Below are 27690 nucleotides of genomic sequence, written 5' to 3'. Positions count from 1 at the left end.
TAATCTGCTGTTGATTTCCTCTAGTATATTATTGGTTCCATCTTATATTTTCTCTTTTTTGAAGTTCTTACCATATCCATCCATTCTTCTCAGGAGTTCAGTAAGCATCTTTATGACCATTACTTTGAACACTTGATCAGAGGTATTGCTTTTCTCCATTCTATTAGTTCTTTTTCTGAGGTTTTGCCTTGTTCTTTCATTTGGAACATATCTGTCTCCTCATTTTGTTTAACTTTCTTTGTTTGTGTCTATGTATTAGGTAGATTAGCTCCGTCTCTTGGTCTTGAAGGACTGGCCTTATGTAGAAGGTGCCAGTCCTGGCTAAGGCCATTTGCTGGGTGTGATGTGACAGGAGCCATTTTGAGGGGGCACTGTCTCAGCCAAGGCTGCCTGCCAGGTGTGGTAGGGCAAGAGCCCCTTTGGAGGGGTGCCTGCCAACACAGGCGAGCTGGGTGGGGCAGGTCTGCAGGGGAACACTGGAGTTAGGTGAGTAGTGCTAGCAAGGTAGATAGTGTCTGAACCAGCACCCACCACTGTTGGGCCAGTTAGGCAGAAGCAGGGGGGAAAGAGTTGTGTCTGCAAGTACTTCATTCCCAGAGAAACTTCCTGTAGATCCCTGCCCCTCCAGCACATGCCTGAAAACCAGTAAATCTCCTTTACATATGGCCCAGACACTTTTTCATCTACCATCTTTGTGCTGGGTCTTGGAGCGAGTAAGATTGTGTGTGGGCCCTTTAAGAGTGGAGTCTTGATTTCCTATAGCTCTCAAGTTTTTTTAGTGTTTAGCCCTGCTGATTTTCAAAGCCAGACTATAAAGTTACTGGGTTAGTCTTCCCAGTGCTGGTCCCCAGGGTGGGGTGTGCCCAATGCGGCTTGAGCCCCCCACTCCTCAGGGAGGACCTCGGTGCCTGTGATATCCCTCTCACCGTGCACTGCCACGCTGGGGGTGTAGGTCCTACCCAGACTGCATCTCTGCCCCACTGACCCTTCTTGATATCTTGAGCTGTAAAAGAGCTGTTCTGCTCCAGGTCATTTGCAGAGAGAGTTGCTCTACATGTAATTGTAGCCTTGGTGTATCTGTGGGGGGAGGTGAGCTCAGGATCCTCCTATTCTGCCATCTTGATTGGGTTTCTCACTTGAGGACATATTGTTCTATTGCACAATGGCCTTAAAGTTAAGGATTCTTACAGCTGTCTGGGAAGCTCTTACTGTACTGTGTCAAGGGGCTGCTCTGTCTAGATCTGCAAATGGAATTCAACACCAGTGACATTAACACAGATTGAAAGAACAGTCTAAATCTTAGTTCCTGCTTTGTCCTCATAGTTTCTTGACTCTTTTTACCCTTTCTTTTTTAAAACTGTGTTAATTTCCTCACCATCACCTCCCTGCATCCTCTCATATCTCCAAGTCCTGGGACTAGAAATCCTTAGCTATTTCTTCCTTCTAAAGGCATTTAACTCTTTCCTCATAGTCAGTGTGCACATACTGTTTTGTGTGATCAGTGGTTGCTAGTCATTGGCTATTCTTCTATACTGCGATTTAGGTGGAGGAAATGGCCCCAGGGTAACGGGTACAGCAGGGGACTAGAGACTGTAGGAAACTGATAGGAAGTGAACACATGCTTGTCCTTATCCTTGGAGGATTCCCATTTAAATAGTAATGCAGGCCATCATAGACTGAAAACCCTGGAGTCAGAAGGATAACCAGAGCAGTAGTCCTCCTCCTCCCACCTCCTCGCTTTGGGACCCCGACAGAGTTATTTTACCTCTCCTGACTGTTTCTGCATGCGTGAAACAGAGACGCATCTAGAATGCAGAGCTGTGGTGATAGAATAGATGTCACATGGCATCGCCTGCATCTGGCACACGGGATGCTCAGTTCGTGGTGGTGGTGGTTGTTGATGTCAGTATTCTCGTTTACCATGGAAGCTGGCTCCAGAAACCCTCGGGTGCCAAGGGGAAGTGATCTTCCCAGCTCTCAGAATGAGCAGCCACAGCTACGGTGGAGAGGGCAGGGCTTGAGTCAAAAGACCAGAACTCAAGCCCCAACACTGGCACTTATCAGCTGTGTGACTTCAGGTCGATCACATCGCCTTACTCTCACACCTATAAAAAATAAATAAAACTCATACCCGTCCCACAGATTTGTTGTGAGGCTCAAATGAGCTAGCGTGCAGGGAGACTGTAGTCGGCAAGAAGGCACCAATAAATAATAATAATACTTCAGCAATAGAGTGAGGGTTTCATGTGCCTACGTGACAACTGTCAGGCAGCCTAGATACTCAGGACCCACAAGTCAACCAGATGTCACGTGGTTTGGACTCAGTTCAGGACCTGCTCTCCCCAAAAGATATCAAAGCTCTTTCCTTATCTCAACCGATCTCTCTGTTGGGTGGCCCGGGGGCAAGACACTGCCAAGCTCTCTTTATGCAAATGAGCAAGTTGAGGTTCAGGAATGATCAGAGCTATCTCAGGCCTAGGCAGCCTGGGTTCAAACCCCAGGTCTGCCACTTCCTAGCTGGACTCGGGGGACGTTAGGCCGTTTCTGCCTCACTGTCTCCATCTGTGAGATGACAATAATACCACCTATTGCATAGAGTTAATACACGTAAGACCTCTCTCGTACACAGGAAGCATTTCGTGTATATTAACGAAAGGATACAGAGAAGGAGATGGAGTCAGGCTAACTTTTGAATATAGTTCATTTCTTCTAGTCAGATGCTGCATTTACTCCAGCAATACCAAATATTCCGACTGGCTCATCCAGCTGCCAGTTGGTATCAACATGGTGAGTTTCAGTGTTGCATTTGGGCTATTTCTGTAAGATGGTGACAGCACAAGTTCGTGAGTTGGGGTGTTTTGGAACATTCTTATTTGGCTCTTGGCTCCTGAGTAGAGGGAAGCTGCTTCTCTCCTTCAGACTGTAAGAGATTCCTTACCCTCCATGCAGTTCTGTCTGGATAGCAAGGTTATCTAGGTGCGTAGGTCTATTAGAATCAGAATTGTTGGGGTGCCTGGGTGGCTCAGTTGGTTAAGCGACTGCCTTCGGCTCAGGTCATGATCCTGGAGTCCCGGGATCGAGTCCCGCATCTGGCTCCCTGCTCGGCGGGGGGTCTGCTTCTCCCTCTGACCCTCTTCCCTCTCGTGCTCTCTGCCTCTCAATCTCTCTCTCAAATAAGTAAATAAAATCTTTAAAAAAAAAAAAGGATCAGAATTGTTTCCCAGGTTCTCATGCAGATTTCTCTCTAGCATCTCACCAAACTCTAAGCTGTCCTTCTGTCTTAAGGGTCTGAGGGGCAGGTGTACTTCAAAGCTAGGATCGTGAAGAAGCTTGGAAAGCCCCCCAACTAACTGGGCCATGGAGTTGGACCATGCTTGAGAGGAAGCCAAGTCCAGTGTCATTGGCCTGGACAGCATGACATACCACAGTGGACAGCCTCTCTGAGTTGTGGTTGCAGTGTTCCATGAAAAATCATAGTTCCATCTGGAGTAGCTGAAGACTAACAGAAGCAAAAAGAAAACGAAATGGTGCTCCAGATCCAGCCAGAGAAATAAGAACAGTTCACCAACTGTTGTAGCGCTTCATGGGTCACTAAGCCCTTTTTTGTACTTAATCTAATGTAATCTAATCCTAACTACAACCAAGGAAGGCAACGGGAGACTTTCAGAATAACTTCTATCAGATTACAAAAGACTTTTGTAATCTGGGTTAATTTTACCATACATGGTGAGATTATGACAGTTTTGTACAGGACTCTTCATCACAGAGAATTATAAGCCGAGAACAGCATCTTTGGTGAAAGACTACGCTCAGTGTATTGCTATTTGATGTCAACATATACCAATTGCTTCAGCCCCATCATGCACTGGAACGAGGTGATTGAGGCATGTAGTAGGTCTGTTAGGATCAAGTCACACATTGAGAAAAACTTTTTTAAGAAGGTTGAGTGTGAGGCTACCCAATCCATCTCAGTGAGGTCTTGTATTAGTTCACTGGGTGGTGTTTGGGAAGTTCCCCAAGTTGCTTCTTAGTACCTCTTCAGCCTGTCAACAAACATGCAAAAAAGGCCCAAAATCTAACAGACAAGAATGAAGCGAGAGGAACGTGCTCCAGTGAGCAAAGAAAGAGTGCTGCCCCAGATTTTCCTCCCTATTGTGCTTGCCCTTGTCTCTTTTCCTTTGGGTCCACTCCCCCCTTGCTGGCCTCTCTCCCGGCCACCTGCTGGTAGCTGTATGTGTCCTCTGGGGAGCTGGGACAGGCCTCTGCCAGGCACATTCCTGTGGCGCTGAGCTGGGGAATGATCACTGTGTGAGCCAAGTAGGTTCTGCTGACGGCAGCTCACCGAAGAATCAAATGGCAGCCTAACTACCCAGGCAGATAATCTGATTGTTCCCAGGGAGTTGGGCCCCAGAGAAGTGGCTGCACACTGCGTTCAGTTGGTGCTACCTTCTGACCACGGCTTGGAGAGTTTGGGGTCATGGTGTTGTCCCAGAGTCAGATCACTGGGCCTGCCCAGAAGTTGTCACACCTTTCCCTTCCCTGGCCTTTTAGTGCCAGCCCGGTTCCCCAACTCCCGCCTCAAGAACTGTGTCTCGTCTGCAGAACTGAAGAGGACAGCTTCCCTGACGACTTGTCAGCCCCCTGATTCTTCAGATGTGACAGGTCCAGATTGAGGCAGCAGTCCCCAAGGAAGGCCGGCTGTCTTGTTCAGCAGAGACGACACAGCTAAAAGCTCTTTTTCACGTTAGGCAATTCATGCACTTGGTTAGACATTTATAGATTGCAGTCACTCATCCAAAAAATCTGGGTCATCTTTTACATAGAGCTTCATGCTTTGGAAGAAAAACTGTGCCCAGGGAGGAATGTTCCTGCTGATGGCTTGGCCAAGGGAGCAGAGAGAGCACCTGCTGCACCAGAGGGGGGAGGTGGGCCAACACAGGAGGGCTGGGAGCTCCCGGGGGCCTTGGCATTTCCACCCACACAGCCACTGGCTTGCCAGGCAGTCTGGGTTCTAGTTGTCCTAGCTAAATGGTGCCAGTAATAGCTGCCTTGTGTTGATGTCATGAAAAGTGGTAGGTTTAAGTGTTAGGATCTCCAGGGTGATTTTTAGAGAATGTACCATAATTGCAGGGAGAGGGTTGGGTTGGTCCATATGGGTGCAGGGCTTCTTGGGGAGACAAAGAGAAGGGGGTTAGGCTTGTACCATGGATGGCTGAAAGGTAGAGCTCTTCCTGGTATAACCAGTCTTCTCCCCATTCACCTAATCCCTGAAGAGTGACTCGTGCCAAGGAAAGAGCCCTGGGCTGGGGGTCAGAAGGCCATTCCTGTCCAGGAGCCTCCACTCACCAGCCCTGTGACCATGGCCAAGGCATGACACCTTGTTTCTTCATCTTTAAAATTGAGCCCACGGTCCCTGCCACAGCACAGAGTTGTGAAACTCTCACGTTCAACACAGGTGATCCTGTTTGTGGAACCTAAGTGCAGTAAAAACAAAGCATTGCTATCAGGTGTTGTCATCTAGGGAGGCTAGCGTGGTTCTCCATCTGCTGGCTTCAGGAACAGTTTGCTCATGTGCACTCTGTGTGTGTATACACATGCATGCGGTATCTAGGTGCTGTGCCACTTGAAATGCCTGCCCGCTCCCACCCACTACCCTGACCCAATAGGATGGAGAGTCAGTAGGATGAAGGGGGGAGGCACAGGTGCTTTTCCTCACTGAGTGTTTCCCTGGTCGGCCTCCCTGGGACAGGAGTTGAGGGAGGCCTGATGGCACCAAATCCCCTTTATGGTAGAGGTTGATTAGCCAGGTTTTCCCCTTGTCTGGGTCCCTGGCCTTAGCTGTCATCACCACCCAGGGGTTGGGTGGGAGCAGAGAGAAGTGAGCCTGGCCAGCCCCTTCCCCACTGGGGGAAGACTCTGCTTCTAAAGACCTGTTGCTGAAGTTCACAGTTGCAGGTCATGGTTAAATTGAGGCTTCTGTATTGTCCATGTCGTGGTGTCCTCCGGCCATTGCAAATAAATAATTAAAAGGCAGTTGTAACCAAGATACTCAGAGCTCCTGGACGCTCTGTTGGGCCACGGATTAGGAAATACTCTAGCTAGACTGACATCTCCACGCTCACATGGTAGGCCCCACGCCTTAGCCTGGCTGTGATGTGCCAGGTTATCCCAGAGGGAATAAGATCAAGGCTGGATTTATGAGAAACTGGGAGCTTCCCTCTTCCCAAATTCTCACCTTACATTAAAATGTTTGTCCCTGGGTTAGAGCACCAACCACTTCAAGAAAATTGCTGTTGGAGATATCTGAGTGGCTTCACCCTTCACGTCCTTCTCCACCAGAGGAGCTTCTTGATCCGGATTAACTGTTCTATCAGTCACTAGGCAAGGTCCAGAGGGCGTGAGATGCGGAGTGAGGGGAGCAGTAACATGGGTTCAGGAGCACCTGGTAAGAAGGAATACTGCAGGCTGCTGGGCAAGACCAACCTTTTTGACCTCGGGTGGGCTGCCGAGCCCTGCCCACTGCCCCCCCCCCATTCCCCCCCCCGCCCCCCACAGGCAGCTCTCCCCAGCTCCAAGCTCGGTGACTGCACGCCAGCAGCTTTGAAAAGGCCGTAACGGGAATATTTAGACCACGGAAATCTGCCAACACTACAAATCAGGGTCCCCCTCGCTGTCCCCCAGGAGAGCTGTGCTCTCAATGCCTAGCGGCCCACCACCAGCAGCCTCACAGATCCTTCTTTTGCTCCCGATTGTTCTCCTGCTCCTGGACTTGAGGGGCCGAGGAGCAAAAGCAAGACCAAGGTAGTACTCGGCACATGTTCTCAGCTGTGCAGGTGGTTGGGAGTTGTGAGAGTTCAGAGTATGAAGCACCCCATTCTTTCTTCACATGGACTTCCTGCCCTGGCAGCAACTGTTAGCACTGAAAAGCTTGACAAGGAACAGCAACAAACTATTAATTTATTTTTCAGCTTGCTGAAAGGGTACAAACCCTCTCCAAACGGGATTTACTGAATGTAACAGTGTTGCTGTCAAGTAGATTTTATTTCTTTAGAACATTTATCTGGTGTTACACATTCAGGGCTCTCTGTGTGTCTGTCAACTTCTCCCCAGATCCTGTCTTCTCCTTTCTGGAGACACTGACCACTCACAGCTTCTGCTCTGCTCTAGGCTCCAGATCCGCCTCTGCCCCCGTGGTTTTCTGACCCTAGCGTTCCCATTACCATTTTTTCTGGCCCCTGGTTCTGACGCACCTGCTATTTGGTGCTATGCCCCCAATGCTGGCAGCTTACCTAGCCGCGATAGGCCAATTTCTGACCTCCTGCCTTCGGTACACTCAAAATCCTACACATATCAAGAGATGTCCATGGAAACCAAAACGAAGAGGAAGCAAAGACTGTTCTGGAGTTTCTGTGGTATTGGTCATATTTTATGTCCATTCTGCTGCAAGTCGTTCGTGCCTCATCCCCAGACAAACATTCGCTGTAGGAAAGTCATCCCCGCCTCTTATCAGCAAGAAGCAGTACCTGGAATGCAGCTGATTGCAAGTTTATTCTCATGGGATTCTAATCATTAGGGAGTAGTTCATTGCTGTCAGAGGCAAATAACTTATTTAAGAAAGGAAGAAGAGAGTGTGCAGACCAATTGAGGGGCAAAGAGCTGAACCAGATGACCTCTTGAATCTCCAAGTGCTGGGTCACTTCTCCACAGATGCCAAGATGCTTCCTAAACCTTCATGACTAGATAGGGCCTCTCCCTCCTCTGAACTTCGCCATCCTTCTGTGTGCTCACTCTTAACATTTACTGCCTAATAGTATTATGTGTCTTGGGTGTGTGTCTTATTCCCTAAGTAAATTGTGGGCTCCCTAATGACAAGGGGTTTCCTTAGAGCTCCTCAGCTCTCCTTTGGGACCTAAGACAGTGCCTCGCACAGAGTAGATTAATGACCAGTATAGGTTAATTGCATCAAAAAATGTTTTTAGTTGAAGTGGAATGAAAAGTCCCTACATAGAATAGTTAGGGAGCCATATCCTTTCCCTGGAAAGGTACAAGTCGATGCTAGATAGTCACCTACTGTGATGCTTTCATGAGCTAGAAGGTTGAGATAGAAAATGTCAAAAGTCTTTTCATCCCAAGATTTTGTGATTCCATAAAGTGTAGCTATTGCCGCCACTGAGCCTAATGTTGGAAAATGGTGGGTTTTTGTTTTTTGTTTTGTTTTGTTTTTGGTTCAGAGACAAATGACTATCTAGAAGCCACGTGGCTTTTCTTTTTGCTTTGTGGACCAAATGGTCCACAGGTTGGATGGGTCCTTAGCTAATATACTTCCCTAGCAGCATACATTACTCCCCAGGTCTAGTGATAAGAGTATAGAAGATTGACATTTTGTACCCCGCCGCTGAGGTTTCGACCCTTTAAAGAAGTCTCCCCTAAAGTGTGAGAAGCAGATGGTACTGAGAAAATGTGCACATTTTATTATGCATTGCACATTTTACTTATTAGAATTTTTAGTATGACACCCTGCATTTTGAAAAGCCTAAAGAGGCAAACAAAATGAAATTATTCATTGAAATATTTAAATCAGCTTACAGCAATTATATCAAAATATCAAAATTAAATCCTGCAGTCTGGAAGGTAAATTCCCCTTGACCACCCACTTAGAAACCTGACTTTCAAAGGGAGGCTCTTCCTCTCAAAAAAGAAGTGCTTGTTCCGTGAGATGAAGTCAGGAAGGGAAGGCACCCTTGATGAGGTCCCATGGAGGCTGACCATCGCCCGGGGGACAGATGGTGGCAGGAACGAGGGCAAGTGAACATGCAGACTTCCTCCTGGTGGAAAAGGAGAGTCAAGAAGGGAGTTCTGGGTGTGGGTGCCTCACCCCATTCCTGCCTCCCTTTGCTGAGTGAGTCACCCCCCTCCCCGGCCTTAGCATTTGCTGGCCCTCACTCCCACAGAGAGCTTGTGAGGATTACCACGCCACAGTGGGGGAACATCATGGAGCTCTGGAAGAGGGGGTACACGGTAAAAGCAGAGAGCAAATGTGGTTCTGCATCTTAGGCACAACACCCTTCTTATCCTAAGGGCAACTTTAATGATCAGTATCAATCAGCCAAGGCATACACGAGTTTTTCAGAAACCATCAAGAGTACAAAAGCTCTTCTCCCAAATGTGCATTGCTTCCAACCCAGTAGCCCAGCAGCATCTCTTAGACTCAGCCCTGAGCACTGGAAGAGATCTTAAAGCTGATCTCCTTCAGCCCCCATTTAACACTTGAATTCCCTATCCTGGCCCATGGCCATGTGGCAGGTGGCTGAGTATAGTGGAGAGAGCTGGAGTTCTAGAATCAGGCAGACCTGGAGCCAGATCCAGATCCTAGCTCTTTGTCTCTTTGACCTAGAACAAATTACCTCATCTTTCTATGCTTTGATTTCCTCAGCTATAAGTTTTGAGCAACACCAACATTGCTGAATTATTTTAAGAATGAGAAGTAACATCATTAAGGTTCTTAGCGCAGCCCCAGGGATTAGTAGGGCTTCAGTGAATAACAGCAGCTCTGCCCCTCACGGGTGGAAACTAAGTATCGCTCGGCAGCCTCCTCGTGAGTATCTCTGTGATGGGAGTCCTTCCATTGTTGGGCAGTCTTAGTGGTTAGAAGTTTCTGCCCCGTGTGGTGCTCAGTCCTCTTTCCTTCTCAGCGTCCCTGGTTCTGCCTTTTGTGGCCCCACAGAGCAAATCTTCTCCCACAGATGGTACTCCAGGTATGTGAAGACAGTTCTAATAGCTCTCCTTAGTTTACTCTGTGGTAAACCTACTTAGTTCCTCAAATCCTTCCATATGTCACTCCGTTTTGATCTCATCCAGGACACTTCTAAGCCCCTTTCCCTAATATATGAGCATCATCCATGGAAAGATGCTAGGCAGCCACAAAGAACAATTGAGATAGCAAGGCTGCCCATCCTAAAGAAGCCTGTCAACTGTGTCCATAGCTCCTGTGAATATGCACCTGGGTGGCTCAGTCGGTTAAGTGTCTGCCTTTGGCTCAGGTCATGATCCCGGAGTCCCCAGATTGAGCCCCACATCAGGGTCCTTGCTCAGCGGGGAGTCTGCTTCTCCCTCTGCCCCCTTATCCCTTCACCCCCTCACTCCGCTCTCCTTGTACTCTCTCTCTCAAATAAATAAATAAAATATTTAAGAAAAAATGAAGTTAGCCCCCTCATAATTGTGGTAGATTTGATTACGTTGTTACACACACCCCCCACACACACATGTTTCACCTGCTGTGTGTCAGTGATATTCTTCATGTAACTTTAAAGTTCCCACTCTTTCGCTGGAGATTCAGCAGCGTGACTTGCTTTGGCCAGCAGAACGAGGCGGAAGTGACAGCTTGTCACTTCCAAGCCTAGGCTTAAGAGGCCTTCAGTATTTCCAGTAGTCCTTAGGCACCCTGTGGTCACCATAAAAGAACATACCTCACTAGCCAGCTGGTCCAGGGTGGCCGGGGGGGCCTGTGGAACAGTGGCCCCCAGCAAAGCCCAGCCTTTCCGAGCTCACCCGCCAGCCAGTTCACAGACACTTGAGAAGAAATAATTGAGTGCTGTTTTTTTTTTTTTTCCCTAAGATTTTATTTATTTGAGAGAGAGTGAGAGAGAGAGCCCAAGAGGGGGTAGGGTCAGAGGGAGAAGCAGACTCCCTGCTGAGCAGGGAGCCCGACGTGGGACTCGATCCCAGGACTCCGGGATCATGACCTGAGCCGAAGGCAGTCGCTTAACCAACTGAGCCACCCAGGCACCCAGTTGAGTGCTGTTTTAAGTCGCCGAGTCTTGGGGTGGTTTGTTATGTGGAATTTTCGTGGCAAGAGATCACTATTACAGAGATCGGGCCAGAAAACAGAGCGCAACACCAACCAGTTCCAGGCAATCGGCACCAACACCTGCGCAGTGAGGATCTTCCCCACAAGTTAGATGCATAACGAGTCAGGTGAAAAACAATTTGGCCATAAAATATAAAAATCACAAAAAAAAGAGGGATATTCATTTAAAAGGACATGAGAAAACATGAAAACTGAATCACGAAATTAAAAAGACTTTATTGCAAAATAGAAAATATTTGAGTACCTTTAAAATGTGCAGTGGCAGTCCTGTGCAAATCATTGGCCTTGTGTGTGGGAGCTCAACACAGTCTTCAAAGTCATTCGTACTATTACACATTTTTTTTTTTTTTTGCTTATGGATTTGTCTCCTCGCTAAAATTTCCTCCTTCATGAAGAGAGGTATCCGTTTCCAAGTACTAAGATGTGTATTTGTACATGAGCTCTGTATCGCATTGTGAAACCCTTCTCCACGGCTGTTTGTTCGTGGTATATTGTCCCGCGTCCACTGACAGACATTCCAAGTTCTGTGGGAAACCTGGGTTCAAAAGTCGGTGCCACCGTATAGACCATTGTGAGGGCTGAGCTTCATCTCCTATAAAAATGAGAGTACGGCATCATGGGAACATGAAGCCAAACTGTCAACCAGGTAATTTTTATCTTTTACAGCAAAATTGCCTTACAGCCTGTTAGTTATGTGGTGAAAAAGCTTGTGGCAAAGATGCTTATGGTGAAAATACCCAACATGATACTGACCCTGCCTCAATAAGTTGAGAAGAATTCATGAAAGATTAACAAAACTGGGGTGCCTGGGTGGCTTAGTTAAGCATCTGCCTTTGGCTCAGGTCATGATCTCAAGGTCCTGGTATCGAGTCTGGCATCGGGCTCCCTGCTCAGTGGGGAGTCTGCTTCTCCCTCTCCCTCTGCCCCTCCTCCACAGCTCATTCTGTCTCTCTCTCTCTCTCAAATAAATAAATTTTTAAAAATCTTGAAAAAAAAAGATTAACAAAACTATAACGAGCCTAACTGAATACTTCATAAAAATGATTTGTCAAGTTGTAACCTTAAGTTTTTTTGGTAAACTTTGGCCAAGAAGAAAACAAGTATTTCATCAGTGAAATATGTAATGACAAAAGGAAGCTCAATATCCAAAGACATAAGGAAAGTTAAGGGGTGTCCTATTTGATAGAGTTCACTCACTTACTCAACAAATGTTTAAGGAATACCTTATCCTCACTGTATCCTCACTGTTCTAGGCCCTGGAAATAAGGTTGTGGGAGAAACAGACAGGGCTGAGGTCTCACAAAGCTTATATTCTAGGGGAGACTCAGAAAATAAAAATTAAAACGATAATTCTAATCACGGTAAGTGCTACAGAGAATCTCAGGCAGGGTAATGGCTACCTCAGGTAGTTTAAGGAAGACCTCTCTGAGGATGTGACATTGAAACTGAGACCGAATGACATGACTAGGCCAAGGGAAGAAAGGCCACATTGCAGGAAATATCAAATGCAAAGTCTATGAGTTAGGAATAAACTTGGAGGGTCTGAGGTATAAATAGAAGTATGGACAGGAGTGGTATGGTATGAAATGAAGTGGGAGATATTAGAAGGGGCCAGATGGAGCTCCACTGGCCACAGCAAGGATTTTTGTGTTTTATTACAAGTGGAGTGGAATCCGTTAAAGGGTACGAAGCACATGACCTGATTTATGGGCACCCTCCTGGCTTCTGTATGGAGAATGGACAAGAGAGGAAGCAGGGGGTCATTTGGGTTTGTGCATCATGGTACTAGTTACAAGTGGTCTCTGTAATGGCCAGGATGGAGAGAAATGAACTGGTTTGAGGTACATTTTGAAAGTAGAATCAAGACCTGCTGATGGATTGGATGTGAGGGAAAGTGAGAAATTAAGGATGACTCCTAGGTTTTCTGTTTGGGTAACTGAGGATGGTTGGTGGTACCATTTCCTGAGATGAGGAAGAATGGAGGAGGACTGGACTAGGGGGGAGAGAGAGAGGTCAGGAGTTTGGGTGGGATGAGTTAAGTTTGAAATTAGACCCCTGTGTTGCTTTGCCAAGGAGGATGTTGGACATGTTAATTTGGTACTCAGGCTAAAGATATCAGTTGGACGGTCATCAGCAAATAGATGGTGTTTTCGCCAAAGGACTAGATGAGTTCACCCCAGAAAAAAAGTTAAAATTTTTAATTTAAAATTTAAGAAGTTTCAAATTTTTAAAATTGTTTTTAAAAAGAAGTGGGAGGACTAAGCCACAGAGCATGGTGACATTTAAATGCTCAGCAGAGGAAGAGGAGACAGAAGAAGAGTGTGAGAGAGAAGCTGAGACAGTGTGATGTTATGGAAGCCAAGAGAAGAAAGTGTTCCAGGAAAGAGTGTTGTCAACTTGGGTTGGGTTGGGTTGAACGCAACCTGAATCACGAAGTCAGACGAAGCCAGCGAAACAAACTATTGGATTTGGCAATGTGGAGCTGGTTGGTGACCTTGAAAATAAACTATTCAGTGGGATAGCAGAGATAGAAGTCAAAATGGAATGGTTGAAAATGGAATGGGAGGTGGGAAATTGATGAGAGTGAGGATCTGCTAAAAACGGGAACAGAGAAATGGAGAAGTCCTAGAGCTGGTGAGAGCCCAAGGCTTTGTTACATTGTATTTAAGTGCCATGGGTAAGGAAAGCAGGAGAGAGAGAGGGAGGGAAGTGGGTGATGCAGGAGAGAATGTGGACAGAGGCAGGATCGGCATCCTTGGGAAAGGAGGAGACTGTGCGCCCAGTGGAAGCCATGGCCTCTTCAGAAAGTCCTCCCAGGGAAACAGGGAAGGGCAGGCAGGGGGAGGAACAGCACACGCAGAAATCTGTGGATTTGGTGAGGGAAAGGTGAGTGATCCGGGCCATTGAAGCGCAGTTTCTCAATGAACTGTGACTTTAGGTCATCGTCTGAGGGTGACCCAGAACTTCCAAATCTGGAACCCAAATGCACGGTGCCCTTCATTTACCGTTTGGTGCACTTGGAAAGAGTGAAAATGACAACCTCGCTTGCACAGTGTGTTTTAAAGAGCTTCGAAGTGCTGTGGCAAGTCATGTCCCGTCTTTCCTTTGATACTTTGCCCTGAATCATCCAAGTTCCCATCAGAGAACAGAATTCACATGGCTTGTTTAAATGAGAGCACTGCAGCGAAGGTAGTACTTACAGAGATGAGGGTGGAGTTAAGAGATGCTGCACCCAGACGGTCAACAACCAGAAGTCATTGCCCCTCCGCCAACCCAGGGGCCAGGGGTCAGTGGAGATCAGCGGTGTTAGATCTCAGTAAGAGCTGGAGCCAGGAAGGACAGGCCAGCCAGTGTGGTCGTTCGCTGAAGAGACCTAGAGCTGCTATCAGGAAGTGGCACCAAAGCCTCCCTGATGCTTCCCCAGAGCTGAACCCACCTGGAAGCCGGCTGGCAAGGGTTAATCCACGGTGAAGGATGGGGAATAGATCTGGCCCCCAATAACCAACAGAGCCCCTAACACTGCATGCCATAAGTGTTGAAAAGATTTTGGAAACCGGGGCGCCTGGGTGGCTCAGTCGTTGAGCGTCTGCCTTCGGCTCAGGTCGTGATCCCAGGGTCCTGGGATCGAGCCCCCCATCGGGCTCCTTGCTCTGCAGGGAGCCTGCTTCTCCCTCTGCCACTCCCCCTGCTTGTGTTCCCTCTCTCGCTGTGTCTCTCTCTTCAAATAAATAAATAAAATCTTTAAAAATAAAAAAAAAAATTAAAAAAAAAAAAAGATTTGGAAACCACTCCAGAGGGAATATTTATACCCACTGCCCGTGTATGGAATGCATCTGTTTGGTACCTGCTGGGTTTGGAAAACCTCGTTAACCGTGATCTTTGAAAGGAACCATCAGGGATACTTCGTGGGTACCACCATCTCCAAATGCCATGTTTGCCTATAGTCTTCCTCCTTTATTTTCATCCAGAGGCATTTTGCCCATAAACCTAGGCAAACTTCTCTTTCAGGGCCCCTCGCTGGCAGGAATCCCTTCCAAGGCCATGAGAGAGCCCTAGAAATGTATTCCTATGATCACATGTTCTTGTAAATTTTTCAAAAGTAGGATATTTAACTGTAATCTCTTAAGACTATATATTTTTCACTCTGACCCTAGAAGGGACCCCACCCCCCCATTATATGCACTTTGGGCCCCATAAAACTTGGATCTGTTTCTGCTTTCAACAGAAACTTGAGTGTATGATGCAAGTTTCATTCCTTTCCCAAGATTCTACTATCTTTCAGGTGGGGTGGTTAACGAACTGGAAAACGGACATTTTGGGAAGGGGAGAATGCAGCAGGCGGGTAAGAAGCAAAGAAGGGAGGGGTGTGTGGTGCTCAAGGCAGGGGGAGAAAAGCACTGTGTGAAGCCACTCTGGCCGCCCACCACCTGCGGGTAATGGAGGGTTGTCAGGTGTCCCAGCAGGGGACTCCTTTCTCTCAGGGGGCCTTGCTCAGATGCTGCTTTTTGTGTTTTCAGATGCAGATGGAAACCTGTGTCGAAGTAACCAACTGTTGCAAGTCATGCTGACCATGCACCGAATTATCATTTCCTCTGCTGAGCTGCTCCAGAAAGTTATCACCCTATATCCTTGAGCACAGTGACTGCCCATCCCCCAATGGGATTCATTCAGAAGTATCTTGAAATTTGAAATTTGCTTTCATTGCGATTGGTTTGGAATAACTCTGAGTGGTAAATGGGTTCAAAAATGTCCTTTCGGGGCTGTGGGGGCGGTGCGTGGTGTCAATGTGTGTGTCTGTGAGCACATGGGCACACGTATGTGTCACCGCGGTTGGGCCGGGCAATGTTTTCAAAGCTGATTGCTCAGGCAAATCGTCAAAGAAATCACGGGTCTTCAGTATGTCTGGCGAGTAAAAATCCCTTTCCTGTAAGTTAGTCAAAATTCGTTTTCGTCCTGTGCAGATGGACAAGGGTGCAGTCACGACTCCAGTGACAAACTGGCTCTCCTATCCCATTCTCACCCTTTCCCCAGGCTCTGAAGAAGGCTTCGTGACACCACAGTATCTGCAGAGTCCACTTTCGTGCTTCAGGCAGAGGCGCTGGCTATGGGCCAAGCAAACCCTGCTGGATTTTAACCTTCTTATGGGGTGTGAATTGAGTAGGGTGGAGAAGGAGCCTGCCCTCTGCCTCTCGCTGGGGACACTGGAAGCCGTGGCCCCATGAGAAAGGACTGTAGGTGCACCTTTCTCATGGGAAAGGCACGGAGGAGCCCGTGGAGCACCTGCCGCCGGGGTCCTTGGCAGTGAGTCATGACTGGTGGCTCTTCTCATCCTATAGCCCCTCCCCTGGCCCCTTCTTTTTCACCTTACGGCATACAAAAAAATAAAAGCCACCAGAAGAGACTGAATCTCTTCTCTAAACCTACTTAGAAATCTTTACTTCTCATATCAAAGGATTCCAAGGGCGGAGCGTTGGCAGAGGTCTATATAATAAGAGCTGCAGGTAATAAGTGGGTGTCTGGTCTGCAGAGAATTTTTAAATCATTGTAAAGCTGATTCAGAGTCCGTCGACTTTTTACTAACTCCATGTACCAGCAGTTCTAAGCAGTGTCAGTAGTTAAAACCTTCTCAGTGAGAAACGTGTTGCTCTAAGGACTAAATGGTGCCCCCTGGCTGCCCCCACGTACACAGCCCCCTCTCCCTGCTCACTCCCCCCACCCACAGGCTGACCCCTCACATGTCCCCTCTCCTCCACTTTCACCTCTGCCCCTTCAGTGACACCTGCCCTTCAGCCTAAAACACATTCAAGTCTCCCCAACCTAAAAATTAACTCTCCACCCTGCCTTGCCTCCACTGTTAGTTGGAAATTTGGTGCACAAACCTCCTAAAATAGTCTGCACTCACTATCTCCCATCTCTTGACTCCCACGCACTCCTTCACTCAGCTGGGGCCCCCACCCCGGCCCTCAGACTTTCTTCTCGTGTCACCACTGGCCTTCGGGTGGCTCAGCCCCTTGGCTCTTTTCTGTCCCTGCTTACTCTGAGCTTTGTGGACACCCCCTGCCTCTCCAGACCCTCTCCCTCCTGATACTCCATCTGGCTTCTCATCTAGCCCCTTCTCCGAGCACCTCTCAAACAGGGGGACAGCGTCCTGGTGTCCTTCTCACTCTGCCTCCTTCCCTGGGTGATTTCCCTCCAGGATTTCCACCTCTGTCCCTCTGTGCTGTGGACTTTCAAGTTCGTATTTCTTTTTTTTTTTTAATTCAATTAGCCAACATACAGTAGTACATCATTAGTTTTTGGTGTCGTGTTCAGCGATTCATTAGTTGTGTGCAACAGCCAGTGCTCATCACAACACGTGCCCACCTTAATGCCCATCGCCCGGTTACCCCACCCCCCCGCCCCCTCCCTTCTGCAACCCTCAGTTTGTTCCAAGTCTGTATTTCTTTAACCCAGACCTTTTTGTAAAAAATACTTGGACTAGTTTGTGCTGCAGACACTTCCGTCTTAATATGCTCAAAACTTAATTCATTTTCTCACCACCTTCATCCCCAGTTACTACCCATTAATTCTGCTGTGACACCTGCATTTTCATTTTCACTTTCAGTTTGTGGTGTCCTTGCCCATCCACTTAGCCAAACCAGAAACCTCAGAGGTGCCCTTGACTCCTCCCCGCCTTTCACCTCCTACGGAGTCCATTACTCAGTCCCAGGGCTTCTACTTAAGAAATGACTCTTAGCTGCTTTCTTCTCTCCATCCCCCTGCCACGGCCTTAGTGTGGGCCTCCATCTTCCCTCCTAGGCCCCTCTCTGTCCCGGACTGCTGTCCTCACTGGCCTGCTGCTAGCATCCCCCACCCCCCAATCATTAGCCGCCTCTGAAGTTACTTTCCAGAGAAGCAGATCGCAAAGGCCATTGCTTCAGAGCCTCGGCAGACTGCAGGGTAATGCCCAGCTCCTCAGCTGCCAGGCCACGGCGTCCACGGTCTGACCCCCCAGTGTCCCTTCTCCTCCCCCCTGCAGCTCTCCCAGAAGCCCTGTCTCCCCCGCACCCAACTTGCCCATGCACCAGCTGGACCGGGTCCTCTTACAATTCCTGTGCCTGGATGGCCTCTTCCTCCCTCAGTGCCTAGCAGCTCCTTCCAGACCCCTCTGTGAAGTCTTTCCTGTCGTTTTCAGCCTTCCACACACCCCTCCCTTTTAAAAACACATCTAGCGTGCTTAGTGCTTTGAAAATCTAATTCCTGTGACTTTAGTTTTGTATTGCTTAAGTGTCTCTCACGTCTCTGGTCTGGATGTAATCTGCTTTGAAAAGCTTTTCATCTACGATTGCAGAAAGTGCCAAGTATTTTTACTCTGTTAGCTAAATAAATTGATCTACCCAGACTTCAGTCTGTAAGTTTTGCGGTGTGCTACATACGTGCTCTGGTCTCTCTAGATGACTATTTCTTTTTTTTTTAAAGATTTTATTTATTGGGCGCCTGGGTGGCTCAGTCATTAAGCGTCTGCCTTCGGCTCAGGTCATGATCCCAGGGTTCTGGGATCGAGTCCCACATCAGGCTCCCTGCTCTGCGGGAAGCCTGCTTCTCCCTCTCCCTCTCCCACTCCCCCTGCTTGTGTTCCTGCTCTTGCTGTCTCTCTGTCAAATAAATAAATAAAATCTTTAAAAAAAAAAAAAAGATTTTATTTATTTATTCATGATAGACAGAGAGAGAGAGAAACAGAGGGAGAAGCAGGCTCCCAAGGAGCAGGGAGCCTGATGTGGGACTCGATCCCAGGACCCTGGGATCATGACCTGAGCCGAAGGCAGATGCTCAACCATCTGAGCCACCCAGGCACCCTATAGATGACTATTTCAAGTACACTGCAGAAACTTTGTGTCTAGCTGCGTAGTTTGATTTGTGTTAGTAACATAGAAAGTTAAAAGGTACTAAAAATTAATTGTAAGTTACCTCAAGAAAAAAACATAAATATATTTTTAACCTAGATTTAAAAATGTATATGCTGTAACTTACCCGTGTATGTGTCTCCCCCACTAGTCTGTGTGTCCGTCAGCATCAGGAACCAAGGCTTATTTATCTTTGTTTCTCTAGAACTTACCTCAGGGGCCATCTCATGATAGTACATGACAAATGTTGCCTGACTATGGGTGCAAAACACTGGACACTTTTAGGTGAGAAATTCAGGCTTTGGTCTGGGGCAGGGGACGAGATTCTAAGAAGGGAACATGAAGTAAGACTGCCTGTCACTGAAGCCCAGGTTAAACACTGACAGCAGAACGATTTTTTTCTTCACGTTTAGTGTCTCTTTTGTTTTCTGACTTGGAAGTAATAAAATTATTAGTTACATAAGCTCACGGTTTCCTTGATGCTTCCTGGTTTTTCATCGTTAAAAAAGATTTGAAAACACGCTTTGAATGGCTCAAGTGCCTGAAAAGTATAGTCAGAATACCGGCTGTGAAGAGAAGGAAGATGTGTGGAGCCTGAAGCTTCCAGCAAACAGTGACCTGAACCCCTTCGAGGCAGATGCTGGAGCCTCTGATACTGCACATGCTGGGCGCTTGCTTCGGCGCTCCACGTGAAAAAGCAGGTGCCCTGCCTCACTCCAGGGCTGCCTCTGCTGTGGCTTAGGGGCTCTGATGAGGGGGAGGCTGTGTCCTCCTGCCCGGCGTCCTGCCTGGCCCTGTGCACGGAGAGCTGGCGTGCACACCGACCAATTCACTCAGGTCCTGCCCACACGCTGGGCCACTGGCCGCCGCGCACCACAGGGATGGACATTGGAAGGGACAAGGGATGGGCAGGGAGCGACCAGATGAAAGCTCCGCAGTAAAAGGCACCGTGTTGATTTACAGATCTTAGCTGGTTTTAAAAGAGAAGTACGTTTTCCGTCCCTTCCTCATTAAAAAGGAAGAATAAAAATTTCAGCAAGTGCATCAAATAATAAAAATAGAGAATCTGGGCCATATTTATCTAGAATGTGCCTTGTGCTTAAAGCTCTTTGCATTGAAGGCAGGCATTTCCTCAGCGATACGGCCTAAAGACGCGTAAAGTCCTTGTTTTCACTCTTATTTATGCCCAAAGAAAGGCAGGCGTCAGACAGAGCCTTTTAGTTCATCAGGTTTGCCAGTTGCCTGGACTTATTTTTATTTTCTGTGTTGCTGTTAATGTGTGTTTTTGTGTTTTGTTTTTGTTTTGGTGCTTTTGAGGACAGATATTATAGGCAGTAAGTCTATCAAAATTTACTTTTTTAAGTGATTTTATTAAAAGTACCAATTTTACAGCCATAGCTCTTCTTTAGGGCTTCAAGTTTAGTTTGCAAATATGATTCTTTCTGTAAGTCTAGCATGTTTCACCAAGCGTTTTTAAGGGGCCTTGAAAAATGTTTGGTTAATTTGAATAATGCTCATTAACTAAATGCTTCTGATGATTGTAAACTACAGTTATGAATTTTACATTTTGAATGATTTTTAAATACTTCAGATGCCTTCCTGAATTCTAAATAGTTTTTATAACTATTAAAGTTATAAACAGTTAACATCATTTTAGAAGTTCCAAAGCCATGATTAAACTTAATAAAATTTCAATTTAAAACCACAAGTGCTTTAGCACTTAATTATAAAGGGAAGTTTCGAGACTATCATGCCAATATACTCTTAAACATTACAGGGATATAAAATCCCCGAATGCTCAGATTCCTTCCTAATCAAAAGCACTGATCCTAGGATGTAGACTTTCACTTTGCTCTGTTTACCTCTACATTTTCTGGGATTTAAGATACACATGCACACTGAAGGAAGACCACTCCCACCCAGTTACTTGAGCTTTCTGCCAGCTTACTCACTGGACTCCCGGCAGGGGCGCTGCAGGAAGTCACTGAACCCCGTACCGAAGTTATGACAGCACAGTGTTTAGAAGGGACAGAGGGTACAGCCTGGCAGGGCCCATGGTGCACGTAACCTGATTCCTCAGTCTGGTGACCAGAGATGGTAGACCCACCCAGGGTACCAGTGGATTGGATTTTGCATTTCTTTGGCTTGTAAAATAAATGAAATATTCTCTCCACGGATCTCTAAAGAGGTCAACGTAATGGGATCTTACTATTCTCTCATATTCTTAGGATGGCACCATTCTCATGGAATATTCCAAGTGCCATCTCTGATTGTATTTTGGATTAATCACATGGCTTTGTCTGAGTTGCCATCACGACTTCCAAGGTCCATCTGCTTACCTCCTGCAGGGATATATTGTCATTTTTCACATTACTGCCCTTAATTATCATGACAGTCTATCTGAATATTCATTCATTCTCCCCCTCCTCATTTACTGCACAAATTGTTTATCCATTCCTCGAAACACTTTAAGAGAAGGGGCTCCTCAAAGTTGTTTCAGTGGGACTCCACATCTCTTGGGCATGGGTAGGAGGTCATGTGCCCCTTTTGCCATTCAGATAGGCTGCTTATGCCAGGACCTTCCCACACTGTTGGCTTCCTACTTCCCCTTCTGCAAAGGAGATGTTGGGACCTCCTTCCATAAGGAGGTGTGGGCTCCACAGAAAGTCCCCATCATCACCCTTCCAGGTGCTAATAACGCACACAACTGCACACATCAAGTTGGTTTTTGTCCTATGGCCAAAAAAATAAGAAAATATGGCGGGGGGGTGTTTTAGCAAATACTTCCAAAGATGAGAAGTTGTTTGGTTTCTATGACAGAGGCTTCTATTTCCCTTAACCACAGCCCTACCTATAAGGACGCCTTGGCAAAGAACTCACCAGGGCTTTGTCTGAAGATCTGCTATTTTGTAAGGTAACATTTCTACGTGTAGTTGGGACTTGTGGAGTTGGGTGAAATGAAAGGCTGAAGCAAGGGATTCTAGTTCTTTCTTCATGCTCCCTACCTTTCCCGTCCTGTCTATAGAACACCTCTGGACAGCCTGGAAAGGGAATTATTAAAGTAATCTAGCTCATATTAGAGCATTTTGGAAAGTACAGTAAAGAGTATAACTATAGTAATAATTACTCATATCCCACTGTTTTGGAATATTTCCTTTGTCATTTTTCTAAGCAGTTCTTTTTTAACATAATTGAGGTCAAAATACATTTTTGTATCCTTTATTTCTCACTTAATTTTATATCCTAGGAATCTTCTTTCATCATTAAAAACTTTTTTGTGGACATTATTTTTCATGGTACTATATTTGTAAGATATGAGAAAGTGTAATTTACAGATGCACTACCCCATCTTTGCACTTTTCGTTTGTCTGTAACCGTATTCCTTGTAATTATCTCGGATACACCTGATTGTGCCTAAATCTTTGCTGTCGCTTTTTCTGTTGTGCTGTGCCTATCCTGTCAAAGCATGTGGTGTGTGGAGGGGTAGGGGACTGTCAGCAGGTGGCTTTCTTTCCATCCCCCACACCATCACCTCACCCCCTTATATTCTATATATAGAATATATATTCTGTATTCCCAGGCATGCAGAAGGACAAAGCAGCTTCTGTCTTTTTCTGATTCCTCTTCGTGGGAAGAACCCACCAAAAAGCATGAGTTCTTGGCTTCAGTTTTGGATTGCTGTTTGTTTTGTTTTTTAACTCCCACCTCGTAGGTACTGGATAACAGAATTCTGGATCATGTTTAAAATGGATGCCAGCTTGACAAACACTATGGAGGAGTTTCAGGAGCTGGTGAAGGCTAGTGGTGAGGAGTTACACTGCCACCTGATCGACACAACTCAAATGTGAGTGTCAAGGTTTTGACTAATCTTTCCAAACCACCTCCTTCCTGGGCTGCTCAGCCAGGCCTCTGACCCCCTGCTGGGAGGGCTGGATTCCCCACTCCCGGAAGCCCCTCAGGCAGGCTCAAATTGTAGCCCCAGAGTGAAAAGACTGACGTTTAGCAGAAAAGCAGAGAAGCCCCACTGGTGATAAAGCTGTGAGTGACTAATGTCAAAGAGCAAGGGGAAAAAAAAAAAGTCCCAGTGAAGAAGAAACCAGGTAGCGAGATAGTGACTACAATGAATCCAGATGATGAGAAACTGGAAGTACGACCACTAGATGCTTCCTCAGCAGCCACAGTCTCAGGGAAGGGACTGCTGAGAAATGCATTGAGCGGAGGGTTTCTAACTTATATGGATGTCTACAAGAGACGCCTAGACTTGCAGAGATGGGAAGGCTCTCAGGAATAGCTGAGATTACTGCATATGAAAAAGTGTAATTTACAGATGCACTACCCCATCTTTGCACTTTTGGTTTGTCTGTAACCGTATTCCTTGTAATTATCTCTGACACACATGTCTATGACATTGTCTATGACATTGGCCCACTCTGGAAGAATGAGGGCCTTTCCTAGTTTTGGGAGAACCATGCACACACACACACACACACACACACTCTCTCTCTCACACTGTTCGCAACATGGCCACTTTATTTTGGAATAACAGAAATCCCTAGGATATAGCGTTCTAGGACCGAAGCATATTCTAGGGATCGTTCCATGCAACATCCTGGGAACCCGAGGCTTGGCAAGGTTGGCTGGGGTCACACAATTAGTAGCAGAGGGAAGCTGGGCTCGGACCGCCCTCCGCGCACTGAGCCACAGCCCCACAGAAATGACCTTAGGATCACATTACATCGTCCTGGATATCGTTCTGCAGATGCCGGTTTGGATTCTCTGTACTTCTCTGCTTAGAATCTACAACTTGAAAGATAAGAGAAAATTTCAAAGTAACAGTGTTCTCATTTAAAAGATGTAGAACCTGGGGCACAGGGCAGTTCTCAGACCCCGATCTCCTTGTCCCAGCGTGTCCCTCGCTGACTGACCTCTCCTGAGATTTCCCACAGTACATTCTTTAGGAAGTAGCCAGTGGGATATTGCCTGAGCAGATATACTTAAGAAATAGTGAGTTAAGCTTCCCTTTGGCATCTCACTTTATAACACGTTCACTGGCCAACAGGGCTCCAGAATCTGTAGGCTTTCCCAAACTCACTTGACCGCAGAATCCTTTGTCAAGGGACAAGGCTCCCATCAATACCAGTTTGGGAAACAGATCTGCACCCCGCTGCCTCTCAAAATGGCTGCTTCCTTAGTGAAGGAAATTGAAACTAAGGACCAATTCTAGGAAAACTAATGGATCAATTCTAAGAAAATGTAGGGGTGGAGGGCACTCTAGGGTTAGCTAGGCTTCCTTGGTCATTTCCGTGGCTGGGAATGTTTGAGGAGAATGCCCCAAGTCTGCCCCGAGTGACCACATGTTCCTGCACGATTCCCCGCAGCGTGGCTTCTCAGTTTGTGGAATGCTGCCTTACTAAAACCTTGAGGTAGCATCCCCATCACCGTCCTAAGAACGAAGGAACACGCAGAAGGCATGGAGAGAGCAGAGATGCCAGGGGCTAGACAGAGGAGCAAGGATCAAAGGCCAGGACACTGCGACCAATGCCTGAGACTTACTTTCCTTCCCACGGCCTTAAAGTAAACACGTCTTACCCAGGTCCCATGACATGTTCCGAAGGTTCACTGAAAACCAGCAAGGCTTTCCTACTTGGTGCCATACCCGGGGGAAAAAAAAAAAAAAGTGGGAAACCGTTTAACGCTTTGTTTTGGTGGAAGAAAGTTAGCTAATTCATGGTGCTTTGTATATCCTTGTGGGAAATGCGAATGGATTTACTTGAACTAAAAAGTAATTTTGGTTTACTTTTCCTCTTCTTCTCCCTTTCATGTTTACCCACAAAAGCAATGCCCGGGACTGGTCCAGGAAACTGACCCAAAGGATCAAATCAAACACCAGCAAGAAACGTAAGGTTTCCCTGCTCTTTGATCACCTGGAGCCCGAGGAGCTGTCGGAGCACCTCACCTACCTGGAGTTCAAGTCCTTCCGGAGGATATCAGTATGTACTTGACGGGCAGGAGAGAAACTTCCCTGGGTTATTTCAGAAAATAAGGCCCGTCCACCTCCTAACCCTGGAGGCCCCCTCAGAGCCGGTGGACTTTCCCGTCAGACTTCATGTAGTCTAGAAAATGGGTACGCTAGAAATTTCTTTGTAGCTCTGCTCTGCGCCCCTTCTCCCATCCTCTGTGCTACCCCACCACTCACTCAAGTGACAGTACCGTGGGCCCCCGGGGCACCCTGCACACAGACACACACGCGTGTACGCACAGCATACACACACTCACGCACACGCCTCTTACCCCTCATAACCGTTAAGCTTCCAGAATTTAAAACTTTCCTAAAAAAAAGAAGGAAAAAGAAAACGGGGATATGTCTTCTCAGAGTTTTATTCTGAGATAGGCTTTGAGTGGCTTGGGGAAATCCTAAAATAAAGTTAGGGTCTAATGGCCTAGCCCAGAATATCCCGAAGTTCTTGAAGTAGTGCTGACCAGGCCCAGGATTCTAGATCTAAACCAGGCTGTCCCAAACCTTGCTCCTTAAAACTCCGTATGTGATACCAAAGAACACTGGTTCTATACAAGAGAACTTGTCAACATGTCAGATGCCATCAGACCCCGCCCCCGCCCCGGCCGGCCAGTGTGCTTGCTTGCCTGAGAAGTGACACCCTTAGCCCACTCAGTCCCCACCCCTCCCAGAGGTACAGTCTTCGGCTTTGCTCTAAAAATAGAGCATACCTAGTTGCCGGATACATTTCTTGGAATGACCGGGGTTCCCCAGATGAGGGGATGGGGGCTGCTCAGAAAGTGGCCTGAACAAGGTCACTCAGCTCATCACAGTCAGAGCCGGGGGCTGGAGTCACATGCCTCCTGGTCGCTCAGTTCCAATTTATGGAGGCTGCTTGTGTCTGGAAGAACGACAAACCAAGTTTCAGAGTTTATTTCATCTTTTCTCCCGTGATGTTGATGTCATCCTGTTTTCACCCAGCGGTTGAGCCATTCAGCCAGGCTCCCCCTCCCCCCAGCTCCCATGTGGAAACAAGCCTCCAAGCATTAATCCCCACCAGCCCCCCAGGGTCCCCACCAGCACCCCTCCCACAAAACTGCAGGCCCCGATTAGGAAGCTCCGCCTGGGGAGTTTCCATTTGGCAGTGCCTCCCCTGTCCCAGGGAAGGACACTGAAAAGAGCCGTTTAGCACGCAGGCAACGTGAGCCCTGCGGGGCCCCAGTGGGCCCTGGGCGGCTGCAGCAGCCTCCAGGAGGCAGGAGTGAGAATCCCTAGGACTTGGAGCTAGTGCTCCCCCAGCTGGAGGCCGTGCTCCATTTGCAAATGAAAACATCAGTGTGAACTTTCATTGCTTTTAGGTGGCATCCCCTCATAGAAGAGGATTTGTATGGGAGGGGGGGGCATATTTTCATTTTTCCTACACAGTTCTAAGCAGTTTTCCCAAATATGTCCCTCCATTGTAGTTGGAGGGAAATTTCTCTCTGCTATGAATGGAGTGGCATTTGATATTTTCTGCTTTTTATAGTACTTACTATTATAGTACTAATTCTAAAAAATAAGTGGATCTGATGTTTTATTTACAGTGGGAGGGGTATATAATTGTATTCACTGGAGTGAGTCACCGGGACTTTCTCTCAGAACCAGTAAGATTGCTTATGTGTCCCTCTTGAGTTGTTTTTGCTCAGTTTTCCACCCATCAGCAATCACTGGCTCAACCATGTCACATCTGATTTCAAGGGGGAGGTCGGAAGCAGAGAGCTCGAAATAGTTGGGATACCACACCAAAACCTTCCCCAGGCCCGTTGGAGCAGAGTAGAGGGCTCCTCCCTCTTGGTTCTACCACTTGAACAGAGGATCGTCCAGGATAGGGACAAGATGGCTGCATCCTTGCTTAGCCAGTGATCTGCCGAGACAGCTCCGCTTTCACAGGAGCCGATCACGGTCAGCCATGGTCAGTGCCATTGGCCAGTTGGAAAACTATGGTCACTCCAGAATAGCTAACCATGTGGCCTCTGCTCAAGCTGGTGAGTCAGAGGAAATCCAAGCAGGTTTGTTGTAGCATGAGGTTAATGATTATCCTGTCAGTACCACCTCACGTGGGCAGCACTCTGAAAAGTTAAAGTGCTTTCAGACATTGTTGTGTTCATAACAACTCTGTGACCCTAGATAGGGCAGAGTTCATGATCCCACTTTTAAGTTAAAACAGTTGGGGGTGCAGGGGGTGGGGGGGAAGAGAGAGGAGATTTTTGAGAGGATTGTCTGTTTTTCCCCTTAACTTCAGCGATGGAGCTAGAACTAGTACAGATTTTACTCAACGTACGATGGGTTTATTGGGCCATAAACCCATTGTAAGTTGTAAATACCACAAGTTGAAAATGCATTTAACACCTCTAACCTACCAACATCATACATAGCTCAGCCTAGCCTACCTTCAGTGTGCTCAGAACACTTACACTAGCCTACGGTTGGGCAAAATCATCTGTGGCAAAGCCTATTTGTAATAAAAAGCTGAATATCTCCCGTAATTTACTGAATACTGTACTGAAAGTGAAAAACAAACAAAAGTGAAAACTTTACAGGAGTACAGGATGGTTGTAAGCGTATCAGTCATTTATCCTTGTGATCATGTTTTTGCCTGGGAGCCGCAACTCACCCAGCATCACGAGTTTCGCACTGCATATGGCTAGTCTGGGAAAAGTTCCAGATTCAGAATTCAAAGTATGGTTTCTTACGAATGCATATGGCTTTTGCAACATTGTACAATTAAAAAATCCTAAGTGAAACCATTCTAGTCAGGGACTGTCTATACTGAGATTTCTCTTCTATATTGTATTCTTCAGAAGGGACAGTATCATTATCCACTCGGAATACAGTATTTGGATTAACTAGTGTGTGGACACATCCCCTTGGGCCTAATGACTTTTGATGTAGAGAAACCATGCTTT

General features: G+C 47.0%; 1 protein-coding gene across 2 annotated transcripts in view; it reads left to right on the top strand.

Moving 5' to 3' along the window:
- The window catches only part of RASGRP1 (RAS guanyl releasing protein 1), a 77252-nt gene that overhangs the window by 28434 nt on the left and 21128 nt on the right, over positions 1 to 27690 (top strand). The window contains exons 3-6 of one of the 2 annotated variants that reach the window (XM_034993731.1): positions 15385 to 15490; positions 21602 to 21664; positions 22463 to 22594; positions 24587 to 24740. In XM_034993731.1, the coding sequence (XP_034849622.1) occupies positions 15385 to 15490; positions 21602 to 21664; positions 22463 to 22594; positions 24587 to 24740 (455 nt within the window). Of the gene's footprint in view, positions 1 to 15384; positions 15491 to 21601; positions 21665 to 22462; positions 22595 to 24586; positions 24741 to 27690 lie in introns of those variants that run through there. The other variant, XM_034993732.1, reaches the window with a different exon arrangement.

The sequence above is a fragment of the Mirounga leonina genome, unplaced genomic scaffold (genome assembly GCF_011800145.1).
Source record: "Mirounga leonina isolate KUSES-001 unplaced genomic scaffold, KU_Mleo_1.0 Mir_91, whole genome shotgun sequence".
NCBI lineage: Eukaryota > Metazoa > Chordata > Mammalia > Carnivora > Phocidae > Mirounga > Mirounga leonina.
This window is presented reverse-complemented; position numbering and strand designations above follow the sequence as displayed.